At 41.5% G+C, this 19,057-nt stretch overlaps 1 protein-coding gene across 1 annotated transcript in view; it reads right to left on the bottom strand.

The window, feature by feature from the left end:
- Positions 1-18,818, bottom strand: part of NPTXR (neuronal pentraxin receptor) — a 32,484-nt gene extending 13,666 nt beyond the window's left edge. Inside the window, exon 1 of the mRNA XM_020787652.3 lies at positions 17,933-18,818. Within this exon, the coding sequence (XP_020643311.3) occupies positions 17,933-18,571 (639 nt within the window). The 5' untranslated portion in view covers positions 18,572-18,818. The remainder of the gene's footprint in view (positions 1-17,932) is intronic.
- Between the last annotated feature and the right edge of the window lie 239 nt (positions 18,819-19,057).

Below are 19,057 nucleotides of genomic sequence, written 5' to 3'. Positions count from 1 at the left end.
TTCACTGGCTCTAGAGGGCCACACATTCCCCCACCTTTGGTTTAACCTGCTCTTCTGTGGTATGTTTGAAAACTCCTCTTAGGTTTTTAGCTGTCTAACCTGCTGCTACCATGTCTTTTCAATTTTGTTTGTCTTTACAATTAGATTAGATTGCTCTTTCAGAAATGTGAGTTCAAGTTGAAATATGGACTACAACTACTTGAAAAACCAACAAAATAAATGTTGGCACATATGTGCCTTTTGTGCAGTACAAAAGATTATTTCTGATCTTTTCATACTTTCTTGATTCAGAATGGAAAAAAATTATCCTAAAGCATTTCATTTTTTCCCCTGAGGACAATTTTCTCCTCAAAAACAGCTACTGTGGGTAGAAATGGGACCCAATGTTTTCCCTTAACTACAGCTGAGGATGAACAAGAAGTGGGCCTCTTGCCTGCCACTGGGAGCAACATCTGTCCTCTGGAAATGACATAATAATTTTGTAATCTGCTTAGCTCAGCAGAGGCTCTACACTTTGTGAGGTTCTGTGCAGAAGGCATTACATTGTTAAGGCAGGAAGAGTACTCACAATTAGAAACATGGCCTTGTCATAGCCAGTCTGCCTGCCGGTACTAGCCAATTTTGCTAAGAAGCAGGCAAAGAGGCGAGACTGCATTTTAAAGGCAACTGTTTTGTGCTTGTTCCTGAATGAGAAACATTGAATTTATTTGGGTTTCTGCACAGGGGTCGGGTACATGCATTTAACGTACCCAGATGTCACCCACCTGCAAGCCAAGCAGCCCTTTGCTTGGTCAGAGGTTTTTTGTTTTGTTGTTGTTTGTTGGTTTGGGTTTTCTTTTTTGTGGCGGGGGACTACTATACCCCAGATCCCCTAGCCAGTTTAGCTACTGGCTATGCTGACTGGAGGATTCCACGAGTTGTAATCCCCACAATTAATTTTTCCAAGCTCTGGGTTTAGTACAACAGAACTCATTTCCATCTTTGCATTTCATGGCACTTTTAAATAAAATGCAGAGTGTGTCTGTGTATCTGAAGCTGCCTGACCAAAATGGTTTCATGAGCCTGTGAGATGTTGTGTGTGTAGAAGAGAGAAAAGAGGGTGTGTGTAAAACAAAGCTCTATGCAGAGACTGGAAAAGTTACTTGTTTTGACGTTAATTACAGTTCTTTAATTCCCAGAATCTGACTGAGGGATTTTGGGTTTCACAGTCAGAAGTACCTATTTGAATAAAAGGAAGCTACGCCTGGACCAGCTGCCAGCTGCCTCTCATTGTATATGCCCTCCTTTTCTATACGATGCTGGAAGTAATGGCAATGTAAAGAGGAAGGAAAAAAGGAGGGAGAAAAGAGGAACCTGGTGATGCAGGGAATGAGGATTTGCTCAAGGATTTGGTTTGGACCCCATTTCAAAGCAAACCAACCTGGTCCACAGGCCCTTGTGGATTGAAACAATGTGAGCATTTGGATCTCTCACTTCCTCTGATGTTTGCAATCCAGCTCTTGATTTTTTTTTTTTTTTTTATGGGCCAAAATGTAGAGCCTGGGAACATTGCTTTTTTAGACAACAGCTCTAAGAATGGGAGTTGTCATTCAAAAGCCAATTTTTCCAAGTTCTGCCAAAATGCATATAAAACATATATTAAGAAAAAAAAATGTTTGGTAAAAAATATGTTTACAAATAAATGCATGTTAGGAAATTTCATGCAATTTTTTTTTAAGTGATGATTTGGAAGGAAACCAGACAGAACAGATGCACACATTGATTCATAAGAAACAGTTACTAAGAGGAAATCAACTGATGTCATGGATCCTTTGTGGGTTTGAAATCAAAGAAAAAGTTGAAAGAGAGAGGCAAAAATATAGTGAGAGAAAGAGGACACAGGGAAATGCAAGGGGAAGGAGGTTGCTGTTCTCTCCTTTTCCCACCCAGGATGCCATTTCACGGACCATTACCTATTAATCATCATCAGCAAGGCTAGTCTTAACCCTTTTGCTACCCTTCAAGGGAGGTAAATGGATTTTGTAGACCTCCTTTGCCCTCTATGATTCCCCACTGTGCGCTGTCATTGCAGCAAAAGCTTATCTAAAGAAGCGTGTCTATTATTCAAATCAATCTCTGTGGTGTTTTTTTTCGATGGGGTACCTCCAGGGCCTTCCTAATTAATGCTGTAGCTCATCATTATTCAATGTGTATTCTCTCTTATGTGCAGGAGATATGTTAATAATCTACATCTACGCAAAACAGCCCTTTCCGTAGTTGAGTGTTCTGTTTTTTAAGGCTGGGTTAACACACACACACACAACCCAAACCCAAAGTATCAGGTCACTATCAGCTTTCTTTCCCTTGAAAAGTTGTGTTTTGGGGGCACATAGCATGTGTCACATTCGTCTTGGTGACAGTGGCCAAATGTAGATGTTGAGGGAAGTATACAAGTACATTTTAATGACTTTTTTCCATTATTAGCCAAAATATAATGTTCATCATCAGAAATCCTTCTCAAAACCTCTGTCTGACAAAGAAGATCATAGCTTTGTTCTGGAACTCCCTGATCAAAGAGGTCTACCTCGGCTCTTCCACAGACAGGTTTCCAACTTTGGCTTTGGCTTTACTGAAACCTGCTTTGCTGGTTTAAAATCCAGCTCTTACTGCTTTTCTTTGACAGCCCCCTAATGCTTGTTTCTTTTCAAGGACAGTACTTTTGATGATTTAGTTGTATTTGTAATATTTAATATATGTTATATCACATTATAACATACATGTAATATGTTATAGTGTGATATATTATAATATATTATAAATATGTTATAACATGTGCGTGCCATATCCTCATAGATGTTCTCCAGATGGTTTACAATGAAAGAAAAGCTTTGCATAAAAGCTAAAACTATAAATCCAAATCCAGAACAAAATATGGAGAATTAAACAAACATAACAAAAGTTACTATTTGTTAGCCACCTTGAACGTCTTTGGAAGGCAGAATATAAAACGTTCTTCTGTGAATAAAATAAGAATTAAGTAAGTCCATGCCTTATTTCACTTGCATGATACCCTGCTTCGATCTTCTGTTTATCACTAAAACGTAAGATGACCAATTCCTGGTCTCTTCAGCTAAAATGCTGTTGTATTTCTACATTCCTACCAAAGCTGAACAGCAGCCTGAGCTCTGATTCCAGTTCAGAGTGGTCAGCTAAATCTGTTAGATCAGCAGAAGGGCTGGAAACCAATCCATGCCCTGGCCTGGGGCAGCTGAACTGTTCTCGGGCAAGGGAATCCTGAATCAGGATCTCCAATTAGTACCTCCAGAATGTTGACCTCATCCCTGAAAAATCAACCTCCTCCACACTGGGGAAGAACCTTGCCCCTACATGTCAAATCAACAACACAGGAAATTTTCCTGGCTGAAATGGCCAAAATGAAGAAAGAGAGGTAGTGTTCAGTTTAGAGACCTGTTCCTTAGAAGCCATGCATTCCTCGTGAAAGATTCAGGGTCTGGAGTTTAGAGGCAAGCAAACCATCATTCAGCTCTTACGATTGGGTGGAACAAGGGAGCAAGACTGGTCAGTAATGATACAACTACTGACCTGTTCTGTCCCCTCGTTCCATTAGCATTGCTTCCTTGTTCCATTGTAAGCTGTTGGCCTCTTTCTCTATTATACTTCATAGTCCTCTGATTTTCGTCTTCCTCCAGTAGATTAATAAAAAGATGCCTATGTAACAATGGTTCCTTCAAGTGAAACTGGTATGCATGAAACATATGGTCAGACCCACTTTTTGTGTACTAAGCTGGCCTAAGGTGAGGTCATCACACTAAAGACCTCTGGATAATCGCAGCTTAATCAATTACTCAGGGAGAGGGCATCTGAGAATATGACCAGCTCAGGTGAGCTAAACAGTGAGCAGCGAAAACATGCTAGTTCAGAGCTGGCTTGTATTGTGAACTTTCTCTGCCTTCATCTCTGAATCTAAACAATCCTAACATAGTTTTCTTGGTCACCAAACTAGTTTCTATAGAAGAGATCTGTCAGCGGCTTCCTGCCTACCACGTGGTTTTGTGTCTGCCCTAGTTTTACAGTTGAACTCTCCAAGCATACATCTAGACCTAGATTTGTAAACCATGGGTAATCAAGGGATGTTTGCTAGTTTCCTTTCTAGCCTCCCCTTTTCTCTACCATTGGCTTCAGGCAAGTAATAAAGCATTCTTGTCCACCTGCTGCACTCCAACTACACTGGACTATAATCTTTAGGCTCTGCTGATGAGAGAGTATAGCATTGCCTTCCAAACAACAACAACAACAACAAAAACCTGAAAGCAACACTGCTGCAAAAATGAAAAACATATTTTACATCACTGCAACTACTGTTTGAATGGGGATGATTTGGGTTTTTTTTCAGAAAGTTATATTTTATTACATTCAAATCACACTTTTCCACTAAAAGATAGTGCTCAAGGCAGCTTATATACTTCTTACAAGAATAAAAACAGACAAAACCACATTTAGTTAAAAAAAATCACAAAATCATATAAACAACTTGATTGTAAAACCTTTAAAACTGAGTAAATACATTAAAAACAAATGTAACCAGTAAGGATACAGGTAAAACAACACTGTGGGAAAGGGTAAACATCATATACGTTTCTAAAATGATGTGCTTTTACACCCTTCTTAAAATCAGTCAGAGTGGAAACAGATCACAACTTGGAAGGAGGTGTATTTAGCAGTCGGACAGGGAAAACATGCCTTCATGCTTTTATATGGGCTTCTGAAACTGCTGGCAATTTTTAAGAGAGCCTCTCTTTATGATCCAGATAAGTTCATCACAAGATAGGTGGTTCCTTGGATAGCCAGGCTTCAAGCTGTTTAGGGCTTTAAACACTAGGACTAATTGCTTGAATTGGGCCTGGTAAGCCACTGCCTAGTATTCAAGATGCCCTAGAATTACATCATAAAAATTTTATCAAGGTAATGAGTTCCACTGCTACCGTTCTACCGTGGAGAAAACTTTATCTCTTCTTGTCACCAGCCAAATTCTTGAATGGCAGCAGACTGTGGACCCACAACACTGAACAGTGCTCTGCTACTGTGCTCTTAGCAAAGAGCCTGAATTTCTACGCAATCAAGATTAGAGCTCTCAGCTAGAGTAGATCCACTGAGTCAGTGGAATTTATGTGGCTGTTAACTTAGCATTCAGCAAATGATTCACTGGATCTACCTTTGCTGGGACTTGCAATTGGATTTAGGTCTTTAGCTGTTCAATCACCCAAAAGCTTCTGATCATCTGGAGAGTGACGGGGTTATCTCATATATTATAATGATGACATGAATTTTTCTGCCTGCTGTGTCTGTGGTGATCATTTCAACATATGCAACGACAACCCCAAATGTACATGTGAAAATGAGGAAAGAAAGCTAGTTATATTCTTCTGATACGCAACACGGAAGTATGCTGGGTAATGCATATAGGAAACCTATTTATTCATTGCCATTTATATCCAGACCAGCTTTTTCCTGGACAGTTTCCCATCTGGGGTTTGGATAAGAATCAGACCTGCTTAGTTTTAGTTGTATCTTGGACCTCTTCCCCTGCCATCAAGATCATGTTCCAAAATTCGATTTTGTAAATATGGGACAAACCAAAGTATGTGAGATGTGGGCTTTGAGCCTTTCAAGGATCTGAGGAATCTGAAGGCCTCATTCAGACATGAGATAATGGAGGATTCTCCATGTAACCAAAAAGCCTCTGGATGACTACACCAGCTAAAGATTCTGACAGCTGTTACAGCCATTCATTTTCAGCCCCTGCACTGCACTTCCAGTGTTCGGCTTCAGTATTTACTTGCTTAGCCCTCGGAGCTATTTTTCATGCCAGAGCTCAGTCCAGGGAGCATGTAAATTAATAATGAAGAGTCAGAGCAATCCTGCTGTGATCGCACACACACATCCATTCCTCTGGCATGACACCACTCATTGCACAAGTAGCTCTCTCATGAGTATGTATTTGTGCCAGTGATAATGTATGAGCCAATTCTCCATCCAAACTTTTAAGTAAAGCAAAGAAGAAAGTGAGGTGGGAAAACCTTATTTTCCACTGAGATGAGTCACTCTCCCGACTCTTTGGTTGTCTGACATGACACCGATATTAATAAAGACAAGCACAAACCTTTTAGTTAGGGAGGGATGAGTGATCTTAGATTATGTGCCTCTCTCTCAAGTTCTGTTTTGATTTCATAAAGAGCAGTATTGTGTCTGGACCCTCCATCAAAAGTAGAAGAACTTTTGAAATGGGGCTCATTTTGGCCCCATTTATTTAGGCAAGCATGGCTCTTTTATGAAAAATGGTTGTTTTTCCCCCCCAAAACGGTGGTTTTTTTTCTTCTAAAACAGCGATGACCATTGCTATCAAAGGAATAGACTCATTTCCTCTTGTGGACAGAAAGAAGTATGGCTCAAGCAATATAGAATAAAAGTGCTTGGATGATGACACCCTTTGCATGAAGAGAGAACTGGAACAGAAAATGTTTCATCAGGAGATGAGAAGAGGACAACTGTGTTTCCTAATCACCTACTGAGCTCTTCTGTGTCTCATCCCTCTGCAGGGGGACAAAAAGAAGCTTCAGATCCATTTGCAGTAATTGAATCATAGGTGTTAATGATGGGAGTGATATATTAGCTAGGGTTATCTGTTACCTCCCACCAGGATAGAACCTCAGATTGCTTTTTTCCTTTGATGAATGTCAATGCTCTAGTTCTAATTTTTTTTTCCACTGGGAGACTCATGCTGTGCTTTTTAACAGGTTGTTCCACATTGTATTAAATGGATAAGTATTAGGGGGATCTTTCAGGTCTCCAAATCATCTATTCCTTTGGCTTTTCAATTGTCCTGATTAGATCTGGGTTTAGTCCCTGCACAAAATATGCCTTACAGACTGAGACTCTTCAAATGCCGTGCAGATGGAGAATGGAGGCACAAGCAGTGAAAAAGCAAAGCAAAAGAAAACTGGGAGCACTGAGCGGTAAAAAAAGGAGGAGGAGGAGGGGATGAAAAATATAACAATGACAAGCCAGCTCTTCCCTTTGGGAATTGAGAGACTAAGATTTAAGATAAGCGCTTTTTAGATTTGTGAATGGCTCATTTGTGTTGAATGTGGGTGCTTTGGGCTTCCTTCCTTCCTCCCTTCCTATTGATCTTACTAAGCAGCTGGAGAGGTTTTATGAACTATAGAGTCTGGCAGGTTTTGAGAAGGGTGCAGAGATACTGTCTGCTGAACCTTTTGATTGTTCTAGTTCTGGATTTAAATGTCACATCCCTGTTTTCATGTATGACTCCATCTGTTAAAAGGAAAAAAAGGGTTTTCGCTTTTGTTACTGTTGTTAGCATCAAGACAATCTGTCCTACATTGAATAAAAGACACACATCCCTCCCTCCCTGTGTCTTTCCTTTTAATGTCTCTGTAATTTATCTCTTTCACCTCCTGTAGCCTTTGCAGAATAAAATTCTGGCTTTAACATTCATTTTTCTTTTCTCCCTGCTTCATTCCCTCCTTTTGCCTCTCCTAAACTTTATTTCCCATTGTTTTAAGTAATAATTGTTCTGACTAGAACACTGCCAAAGTGAGGAACAAAATTTGTGTCTACACATTCTAAGCATTTATATTATGCCACCATAATATAAATTGATGATAACTGAAAAGGGAAAAGATGTATTAGCTCTGCTAGCTTCACCTAATGGCCTAGCTAGCTTGCTAGATGTGTGATGCCTTGGGCATTTGTTGATTAGAGTCAATCAGAGCAAGGCAGTGTAGCATAATGATTAGATGGTTCAACTGGGACTAAGGAGAATTCAAGTTCCCACAAATCCACAAAACTCACTGATTGATCTTGATCCAGTCACTCTGCCTGAGCTAGCTAACCAAATTGGTATGAGAATCACATGAAGAGGAAGAAAGTCATGTATGCCACCTTGAACTCAGTGGAGGAAAAATTGGAATTGGAATCAGTACACTATTAAGTTGTACACACTCTCTTAAATGCAGGCACAGGTTTCTCTTTCTCAAGTGCTACATTCTCACAGGTGTTAGCTATAGGATGAGTGCATTCTACTGGTGAGTATGGCTGAAGCCAAAGGGGACCAACTGCTTTTCTCTTTCCAATATCATTTTTTCTTTCTTTCTTCATTTCTTCTTCCCTGTTTAGTGGGCTGCTATAGAAAATACAGATCTGCTTTCACAGAAGGCATGAGATCAAGATGGGCTGCCTGTGGCCTTAGGTGCGCAGTTTGTCCAATCCAGCTTTAATGGCACCCATAATTTTCCACTTAAGATTCATGCTTTGTATTCTAATCCAAATCAGATACCTCGATGCAGTATGGGAATGATCTGAAGATGGACATGGAATTCTACTTGTCAATGAAAACCTCTTAGCTGTTAGAGCGGTATGACAATGGAAACAATAACCATGGGAGGTGATGAGTTCTCAAACACTGGAGGCCTTCAAAAGAAAATTGGAGAACCATCTGTCAGGTCTGCTTTGATTTGAATTCCTGCACTTATCAGGGGTTAGACTCAATGGCCTTATGGGGCCCTTCCAACTCCATTATTCTGTAATTAGACACATGCACGAATAGAGGCACATGTGTGTGCACACATGCACGCACGCACACACACACACACACACACACCAAACTTCTCTTTGACAGGATGATTAAAGTCTTCCACAAAAGACTTTGTTACCATACACTGAAAGTAAAAGAAACAGAGTGCTAGGAAATAGCACTTGTGAAGAATGATTTCCCTGTAAAAATACTGTATATGTGATGGAGTACAAGGTAGAACTTTCCTCAAAGTTTTATAGAGGGATAGGTAAAACTGAATTTTGTTCCTTACCCATTTGTCTGATTATTTAGCCTCTTAGAACATTTGTAAGCTTGTCACATATTTTATTCTAACCTTTGCCTTTAGCCGCCTAGAGTGGTCCGGTGGGCCAGATAGGCGGGTATAAATTAAATAAATAAAATAAATAAATAATAAGTAAAATCTAACCTAGTTCATAGTGTTACAATTTCCTCAACATCTATATTCCACAGTCAGGAGATAAAACTGGGAATTAACAAATGTTATAATTAAGGCACCATATAAAGCAGAGAATAGAGATCTGGTTGCACAGTGCCAGGGAATAAATCTTTTTTAATGCAGGCAAGATGTTCTACCAGATAGATTCCAACTCTGGATTCAGCAAAAGACACACCTGAGTTCCAAAATCACCAAATCAGGTACTAGAGATCAGCTTATGGAATGTTCACACCCTTTCTCTAAATTGACAACAAATCCTCTATACAGCTCAGGCCAATTGCAACCATTCATTAGGCTGTCTGCACAGCATTGTTCAACAGATACCTCACAGAAATTGACAACTAGAACAGGACAACTAATTCAGCCCTGTAGCTTGGAAACACGGCTTTTTTTTGGACTGGCAGGTCACTCTGAACAGATCAGCTGGATGGAAGTATTTTCATCTGATTTCTCACTATGGAATGCAGAGCAAGGTTTTCTTTTTTTATTTTATTTCATTTTATTGAGTTCACCAAGTATTTTTTTTATTTAAAGTTTTCATTGAGAAACAGTGACATGGGAGAGAAGCAAAAAGGATTCTCATTTCTGGCATGCACAGGAGTTGTCGAATGAGCCATCATTTCCCCCCTTTGCCATTACCTAGTCTGTTCTATCAGGATTGAGGTTTCTGGATCCCAACTTCTGAGGTAGAAGCAGGAGAGCAAACCTGATCAACAGGAAGAGAGGCAGACGGCTGCATTTCCCCCTTTTGTGGGTTGCCAAACTGGCACACCCGATTCTGGCACATCACTGCAGGCCCTCCTGGCTCCTCATTACGCAGCGATGCGGCTATTTTCCTGGCCACATAGCGGCAGGCCCCAATTACGAGTCACACCATGCTTTACGAAGGAGGGTGCCGTTCGGTTTGTGGGTGCCGCTTTCTTCCTTGCCTAAACTGGATTGCATAAAGATTGTTTTCTTCTTTAAACCCATCCATTTGGCATCCTGTCATTAAGACCGCATAGCACATAAGAACATAAAAACATAAGAAAAGCCCTGCTGGATCAGGCCAAGGGCCCATCTAGTCCTGTATCTCGCAGTGGCCCCACCATAAGCCTCTGGGAGCACATGAGACAACTAGATACCTGTCTCCTGATGCCCCTCCCCTGCATCTGGCATTTGCAGGTACCTTCCTTCTAAGCCTGGAGATGATACATCCCCATCATGCTTGTAACCTGCGATGGACTTTTCCTCTACCTTGAACAAATCTGGTTTTGTCTAATTTTGGAAGCTAATTTGGTTTGGACCGCTTAGTATTTGGGTGGGTGACCACCAAGAACTACCAGAGATCTCCAGGCAGGGCTAGGAAAAAATCTTCCATGAAACCCTGAAGAATTGCTGCCAGTCAGAGTTGACAATACTGGTCTAGTGGAACCAAGGATCTGTATGAGGCAGCTTTGTGCATTTCTGTTTTATTGGAACAGTGCAAAACCTGAACCACTGCCCTACTCAGCTGCCCTGTGCCATCAGCAGAGAAGGCCCAGATATCAGCCCCATTGTATTATGGTGGGTGGAAAGGCCTACCAGCTTCTTCATCACTGCTGTAGAGGGTGTGTGTGGAATGCACTCAGAAAGGAGCGATAGTAATCCTCCAAAGACATCATTACCTACACTGTCGCCCTAACATTTTGCAGACCTGTTTTCGCTGTTTGCTGAATGGTGTGGAAGTGTACAGCTTTAGAAGGAGGATTCACTTTCAGAGCCTGAAAAAGCTACCACAGCTCCTCAAATCCTTCAGTCAGCATGGCCACTAACCATGCTAGCTGAGGAGTTGAGGGAGTTGTAGCCCCACCAGCACCGCCACCAAAGGTAACTTTTCCAAGCTATGCTCACTTTTTTATTCTGAACCATCCCAGGAGAACCAAACTGGCAACAGGAGAACCAGATTGGCAGATAGGGACATCCCTGCACTAGTTCTTATTGCATTCCTAATAAATAGATTATTCATCAAACCCCTCACTTGGGGCAAATGGGAGCTGACTGAGCTCTTCTGCAAACCCAGACATAATTTCCTGGGGCCTTGGCAATGCCTGAAGCCTGAATCCTCAAAGGAAACCTGGAGGATTACTGGAGTTTCTTTGCACAGTAGTGAGGATTATGCAGGTCAGGTATTTCACCCTCAGCAAATGCTGCTTGTAAATTGCCAGGGAATTTCAAATGTTCCAGATCTCATGGCCTGAAGCATTTCCCCCCCCCCCTCCACTCCTATTCCCATTCCATGTATTGAAAGCTCTGTGAGGTGGGTGGCATTTATCAGAGATTATTTGGGGGAGAGAAAAATATTCAGAATGCATATTGAAAAGCTGTTTGATGAGCTCATAACTTCCCATCTGCTGAAGCGAGGGTGAGGTGTGGGGAGTTGCTTCTGTTTCTTGGCTGCTAAGCCATCAAAAAGATTGAAATACGCCAGTTAGTATTAATCATGTGAAATGTCAGCGTCTGGAAGGGGTGCAGGAATGGGGAGGGGGGGAAAGAACCCAGTGCTGTTGCAGAGTGCAAGTTTCCTTAGAGTTGACTAATTTCATTCATCGTCAAGAAGTCACATACATTTATATAAGGAGATCAAAAGGCTTCAGTTGCTGAGGCATCAGAAGACTCAGCCCCTTAATACACACAGCTTGGCAGAAGCTGAGCCTTCAGCAAACTCATACACAGCTGCTAAGATAACGAAGACTGTCTTGGGAGCCCCTGATCTCAACTTGCAGTAAGGAACATTATTGATTTATTGCAAATCAGTTTGAGACAGATGTGAGGCATCATATCCCCTCTCTTTGGTTGCAGAAACCCCCCTGGTCACTAAAATAGTTATGGTTATGTCAGAGGAGCCAAGAGTTTAAGAAACTGCATGTGATAGAGAGCTGGGAAATGTTATTTTATTTTATTTTATAATTCCCAGAACCTTCCTAGCCAGCATAGCCACTGGTGGCTGGGAAGTAATTTTCCTAGCTCAGGTAATAAGTAAGAATTTGATAGGAAAAATATATAGTAATACCAAATATGAGGTCACCTTAGCTACAAACTAGTTAACCTTAAGCATCTATTTGCCTCAGCCCCACCTCCATAAGATTATTTATTGCGAACTTTCAAATTCTTCTCATTTGCACAAATGCCAAAGCTGTTTACAGTGACACCATAACAAAAGAAAGCACACACACAATCAGACAATATATGAGAGTTCCAAACAAGCTCACAGCTGGGGACTGTAAGGCAAAAAGGTATGTCTTCAATAAACACCTCAAGCACACTGTTGTTAAGTCTGCATATATTGCAGAGGGTGGATAATTCCAAATGGTAGGCGCCACCAAAGAGGAATCCCATCTCCTCATGACTTTCCCCCAGAAAGATATCCCCAGACTTAGATACATCATGAGAAGGCAGGATTCTCTGGAACAGATAATAACGTTGGGAAAGTCTGAAGGCAACAGGAAGACCAAGTATGAGATGAACTGACTCTCTAAAGGAACTTACAGGCTTGAATCTACAAGAGCTGAGCAGGGCAGCGGAGGACAGGAAATTTTGAAGATAGATTATTCATAGGGTCGCCATAAGTTATAGGCTGCTTGATGGCACATAACAAGAAAAACAGTCTCAAAGAATATGTCTGAAGCTAACCAAGAATTATACCAGTTGCGTCCTATTTTGCATTGAGTCACCTTTCAGCAGTTTATTCAATGGTTTGACTCTATTCTACACTAATAACTTCATTTGCACCTAAGAATTTATTTCTTAAGATCTTGGCGTGCTCTGGTTCATGGGGCCACGAAGAGTCGGACACAACTTAACGACTAAACAACAACAAAAAAGATCCAACCCCTGCTGCTTCCAATGGTTCCTTTATTCTGCTTTATGGCAGTTATTGTTTTGTGCTTTTCTAGTCATTTCCAGCTGGTAAAAATTCTATGAGTGATTGACCCCCCAAAAGGTCCTGTCAGCAATAGCCCTGCTTAACACTTGCACCCTCAAGGCTGTGGCTTGTTTTATTCAGTCAATTCATCTCATATCCAATTTTCCCCTTCTCCTGCTGCCTTCAGCCTTTCCCGACATTATTTTATTTTCCAGTAATTATTCTCTTTTCATGATGACACAAAGTATAGTAGCTTTAGTTTGGTCATTTTGGCTTCTGGGGAGAATTCAGGCTTTGTTTAATCTAGCACACACTTATTTGTCATTCTAGCCGTCTATGGTTATCTGTAAAGTTCTCCTCCAAAAGCACATCTCAAATAAAACAATTCCCCGTCCTCATCACCTTAGTTCATCATCCAGCTTTCACATGCGTACATAGCAATGAAAAATTCCATAGTATGGATGATCTTGACTTTGGTCTCTGGTGGCTGGTTAGGCATATATAAAGTCAGCAATAAGCCTACGGTGAGAATTAGCTCACTGAAGTTGTGAGCCTTCTTTCGTAGGACTGGAGCCAGATAGTCACATTTACACAGTGCGTATTGTCTGGCAATTCAGTTAGAAAGCTATTTACTTTCTCGATAAACCCAAATTATTGTGAGGGGGGGGAATGACAGAGTCTGGTTCTGGGGGGTGGGAGAGTACAGCTCCTGGAAGCCCTCAACCAGCTCTGGAAGTTACAAAAAGGTAACATTTCCAAGCTCTTGTGGGGGAAAAAGGGGGAAGTCATTTTTTAATGGCCAATAAACCAACATTTATACAGATAATTATTTCGAGGGTTAGGAAAACCACCTGTCACAATGTGCCCATCGCACTAGCAAAATTAAAGGGGAAAAAGAAAAGGGAAAAGGGGGAAAAGAAAAAAAATGTGGCACTTTAAAGACTGATTTATTTCAGTGCAAATTTTTGTGGATCAAAACCCGCTTCAGTGACAAGTGAACCATTGTAACTATCATCTGTATCCTCGCCTGGGCATGTCTTTCAGCACCATGGAAATATATATAAATACAGAGAACCTGTATTTGCAGCCTCTGTGTCTGAAGAAGTAGATTTTGATCCACAAAATCTCACACTGAAACAAATCTGTTAATCTTTAAAGTGCTACAATATTTTTGCCTTTCTATCTCTTTTTCCTCACTTTTCTTTTTGCCAGCATGCTGAGAAACAGCTACTTCTCTGGAAATCACCCATCACACTTCCTGACATCTTTTATTCTGGAGGTAGATATGTATGTTCCTAAACTTGTCTATATGTAGCCTAAAAAGGTGACTGAGACCAGATTCACGCAACAGAAAGATGTCACCTTGCTTTTGTTGGAATTGGAAGCAAGATGCTAAATTTTATGAACAAACCAGCAAAATTTAGTTTCTGGTGCTGGGATTTAACATAGTTGTAATTAAGCCTATAAGCAGGACGCCAGCTTGGTAAGGAATGCTAGGTATAAAAGGAAGAAGGGAAAAATGTGCCGGTGAGCACGCCCTGTCATACTCATTGGGATCTTGCTTTTGTATTGCTGCCAAATAATAACATAATTAAATCTGTGTCTCTGCGTGAAGACATATGTGAACACACACATATGCACACCTTGCCCAAAGTCAGAAGCATCCACAGATCTGATTGTGCAAAAGAGATCATACATACGTAGGGAATGGGTGCAATGCAACTGTTGTTGAATCCTTCAGCCTGCCATTCTATGTATCCTTCCATGGAAATATGCTCTACTGAAAGCAGCGGGGATGTTGTCTGATAAAACATCAATAGGCTTTATACAAAGGGGAGGACAACAAATCTTCAGTATTGCTAGCCTGGCCAGCATGACAAGAGATACTTTATGACATAAACGTGTATCAACCTCCCCCTAGCTATCTTGAAGAGAAGCTGATAAAATGAACCATTGGAGCTATTTTTACCAGTAGTGGGTTTTGTGAGCAAATTGTATTTATGAAAACAATACTATAGTAGCACTGTCTCTTTATGATTGCCAAGGACATTTTAAAAACTTCTTCATTATAAAAATTTACCTCCACAATGTTCAAAAGTGTCTGTTACTTAGAAACCTAGAAAACTAGGGTTCGTGTAGGGCTGCCATAAAAAGACTAAAAGAGAAGATTTGTGAACATAGATTCACCATTTTAATGCTCTAAATGTATGGTTATTATTAAAAATTGACCAATACGGTGAATTTTGTGCCTTAATTAAAAAAAAACATTCATGGAATCCATAGCCTGGCCAGGTGGAATCAAAAAATGAAGCTAGTTGCTTAACATGTTTATTAAAGATCGTTCCTCCTTTTTCCAGTCACTGATATCTGTTGTGAACAAAATCCTAAGATGTTTTAATTCAACCAAACAATCCTACTCTGCTCATCAGACTGAAATTCAGACTGGATTTTTGACCAGGGTACAGAGTGTGGAAAAGCTAATTTGTTCCTTTTTAAGATGATATGTTCCAGAATCCCTCAGCCAACCTGGATCATTTGAGGAGGTGTTATAAAAATAAGTTAAAACCCCCCAAAACTCAACACCCTGACTTTCCCTGTCTTGCCAGGATATAATTGCTGCCATCAAACCTTCTTTTCCTCTATCTGTTGTAGGAAGCTAGGCTTCAAACAGTGATTTATTATCTTTCCCAGGGGCTAAAGTCTTGGGAGGCAGGCAGAGAGTTCATGCTAGGAATCGTTCAACATGGATGTCAGATGGATATAAGAATTCAGCAGTGATCCTACTGCATAAGTCACATGCAGCTTCCTGTTGTCTTTTTACATGTATACCTACAAATATTAATGATGAATACAATGAGCACAGATTTGCCAATATGTATAAGGATATAGTGGTGGGAGAGCTTTGATTCCTTGCGGACTATGCACTTGGTGACAAATATGCAAAATGGCACTCTGATTTTAGCATTCAGCTACTCAAATATATATGTATATGGAAATATATATGGAACACTGGATTCCATGTGTCTCCCCCTCCCCAGTCTTTCTGACATAAAATAATTTCAAGCAGATCATTGACCACAGTAGCCTCTCACTGTGTGAGATATGCTCACATCCATCCATAATCAGACAAGAGGAAGAAATCTAGAACAAGGATTCTAAGATTTGTGACAAGAGGAAAAAATACTGAAAAGAAAAAAAAGAACAAATGGCCTGAGGCCATATCCATGAATGTGTGGGCATTTGAAAATATCCTACTTCACCAAGCAACTTCCTGTATATTGTGTGTGTGTGTTTTTCTTTATAAAAAAATACAGATTACACAAAGCCAGATTCTTCTAGCTTTTTGTCACTGGCCTACTGGTAATACTATACAATGGAGGACAGTCATATCATTGACTTCAAAGGAACGAGTTTACTATGTGTGGGGGAGGGGTGGAATGACTGCATCTGACTCCAATAACTTATTTTGTTTTCTTTATTACTCTTGAGTGACTGATGAGATTATTAATGTAATGCTGAAAATACAAAAACAAATGTTTCTAAGCAATTAATAACCCAGAGAAAAGACTAGCTATGTTGGTGTTGAAACAATAATTAGTTGAAAGCAAAATTAAGGCTTGTATCACTACATATCACTGCATACAGAATCAATTTTCATAAAATACTTCTGCTATCAGAGGCTCCGATGTGTAAAATACCTCCTAGGTCTTTCCATAAGACACAGCATTCTAATAGAAGTATATGCTGTCTCTTGAGAATTAATTAAAATTCGGCTGGAAATAAAGTGTTCTCTAAGGATTTTATATTGCCTAGGGACAACATAGCTGTAAGGAAGATAGTAAAGTAAGCCATATTTCAAGCACATGTCTATTTGTGTGGTTTTTGCAAAGATCTCCACCTCCCTATCTGTTCATCCATACATATACCCATTTTTATGTACTATATAGTATAGTCAATTTCTATGGGAAGTGCTCTTTGTACTCCATTACAAAGAGATGGTTTACAGTGCATACAAGGCATACAAGGCAATTGACACAAATACGAGCATTTTAGCCAAAAAGCTCGCCCTTTTCTGTCTTTCTATACATACGGTTATGCTTCATTGCAAAGTCCCAGAACTGTACAGTCACATCCTACCCATTTAATTGCTAGTGATTTGCAGAATGATGTACCACAATCCTGATGAAATTACATTTAATTACATTAAATATTAAAATTTCATTACAACTCCTTCCTTTTTCCTCCCAAAGCTCTATGACCAGAAGAGCGGAATGAGTGTTTGCAAACTAATACCATATCCTTAGTGGGAAGGGGTATTTAAAAAATATTTTCCAACTTATGATATGGTGCTTTTTACACCTATGATTTGTGATTGCCCGGTAAGACACAGAGGGAGCTACGAACCAAGAGATGTTATGTGTTAAGGGAGGAAAACCAGCCTGGGCAACTGAGGCAGTGTGTGCCATCATATTCTCTGCAGCATTTACTCTGAAGTCAATTTATTTTTGCAGGATGAAATTGCCATCTGTCCCTTTACCTCCTACTAGACTTTGGCTTCACTGCAGTGAATCTCTCATAGTACGCTGCTTAAATGTTAAGTTATGGATACCAAACAACGTAGTAAAAGGAACCTCTGACTACTACAGCAAAGTCAGTAAAGGTAAAGTGTGGATAAGTCTTGCAAAAGACACAGGGGAGTGGGAGGTTTGTAGCAGTTGTAATGACAGCCAATGTAGTGAAGTGACTGTAGTGTTAGATTATGATTCAGAAGACCTGGGTTCAAAACCTTGTTGGGCCACGGAAACTCACTGGGGTGGCAGCAGTGGCAAGCCACTCGTTGAACATCAAGCATTCTTTGAAAACTCTGCCAGGATTACTGTAAGTCAGAACAACCAGACATCACATAAACAACAAGAGACACTATCATGTTTTGATTTGCAAGATGCCAAAGTGAATGGGGGAGGGGGTGTCATTTTGTTACCTCCATCTTGTCGATCCTGTCTTTCAGCGTCCTGACTGCTTCTTCAAGCTCTTGGATCATGGTTGGCGAGTCCCAGGGCAGATCGCCCATGGTGTCCTGCCTGGGGACACCCCAGACAGAAGGACTGTCTTGGAAGCTCAGTTCCAGCCCATTCTCACACTGGCTGAGCTTGGTGGTCAGCTCCCGGATGGTCTCTTGGTCGGTGCGGATCTGCTCTTTCTGCTGCTGTGCCGTCTGCCTCAGCTGCTCCGCCGTGCTCTGGAGGAAGAAGAGCTCCTCGCTGGCTGCCGCAGCTGCTCCCCCGGGGCTGTCTCCCTGGGGGCTCCCTTCCGACGGGCACTCGACGGTCAGGGGGGTGCAGAGGAAGCGGCTGAAGAGCTGCTGGTGCTGCTGAGGCCGAGCGCTAGCCAGCAGGTCTAGCAAAGAGTCCTGTGTGCCGGCCGAGAAGCCCCCGCCGTAGGCGCTCTCTCCAGCACCATGGAGAGTTCCCAGGGTTTTGTCCGAGGCGGGGGCGGCGGGGAGCAAAGCCGCGGCGGCGGCGTTGGAGCCATTGTCAGCACCGTGGAGAGCTCCGCTTTTGCCGGCCGCAGGGTAGACGCTCGCAATGATGCAAATAATTGCACCAAGGAACGCTAGCATCCCTGCGGCCAGCAGCACCACCAGAAACTTCAGGGTGGCAGCTTCTCCGGGGGCAGAAGCCAAGAGAAATGGACACCCCTCAGGGGTGGGAGCGAACGGTGGGGTGGGGAGAAAGGGGAGGTGCAGGGGAGCAGCACCAGATGGGGAAGAAAGTGCCCCAGGAGCAAGGGAGGCCACAGAGAGAGGGAGAGAGGAAGCGCTGCTGGAGGAGTCTTCACTTCCTTCTGCCACTTGAACCAGAGCTGTTGGTTATATCTTGATTGGAGAGGGAGAGCAGGAACGTCACTGGCTCTTCCCCTCTGCCCCCCCTCCAACGCCTTCCTCTTAACTCTTCCAGCACCGAGAAGGCAAGGAAAACCATTGGTGCCACCTTGGAAAAGCATTTTCCTCCTTCCCTCCTCCCTCCCTCCCTCTCCCTTCCTATGTTTATCCAGACACAGCTCTTTTTCAAAAGGAAGAGCGGAAGGCGAGGTGTGGGAGAAAGAG

Source organism: Pogona vitticeps, chromosome 5 (genome assembly GCF_051106095.1).
Source record: "Pogona vitticeps strain Pit_001003342236 chromosome 5, PviZW2.1, whole genome shotgun sequence".
NCBI lineage: Eukaryota > Metazoa > Chordata > Lepidosauria > Squamata > Agamidae > Pogona > Pogona vitticeps.
Note: the sequence above shows the minus strand (reverse complement) of the source record. Positions and strands in the feature narration are given on the sequence as shown.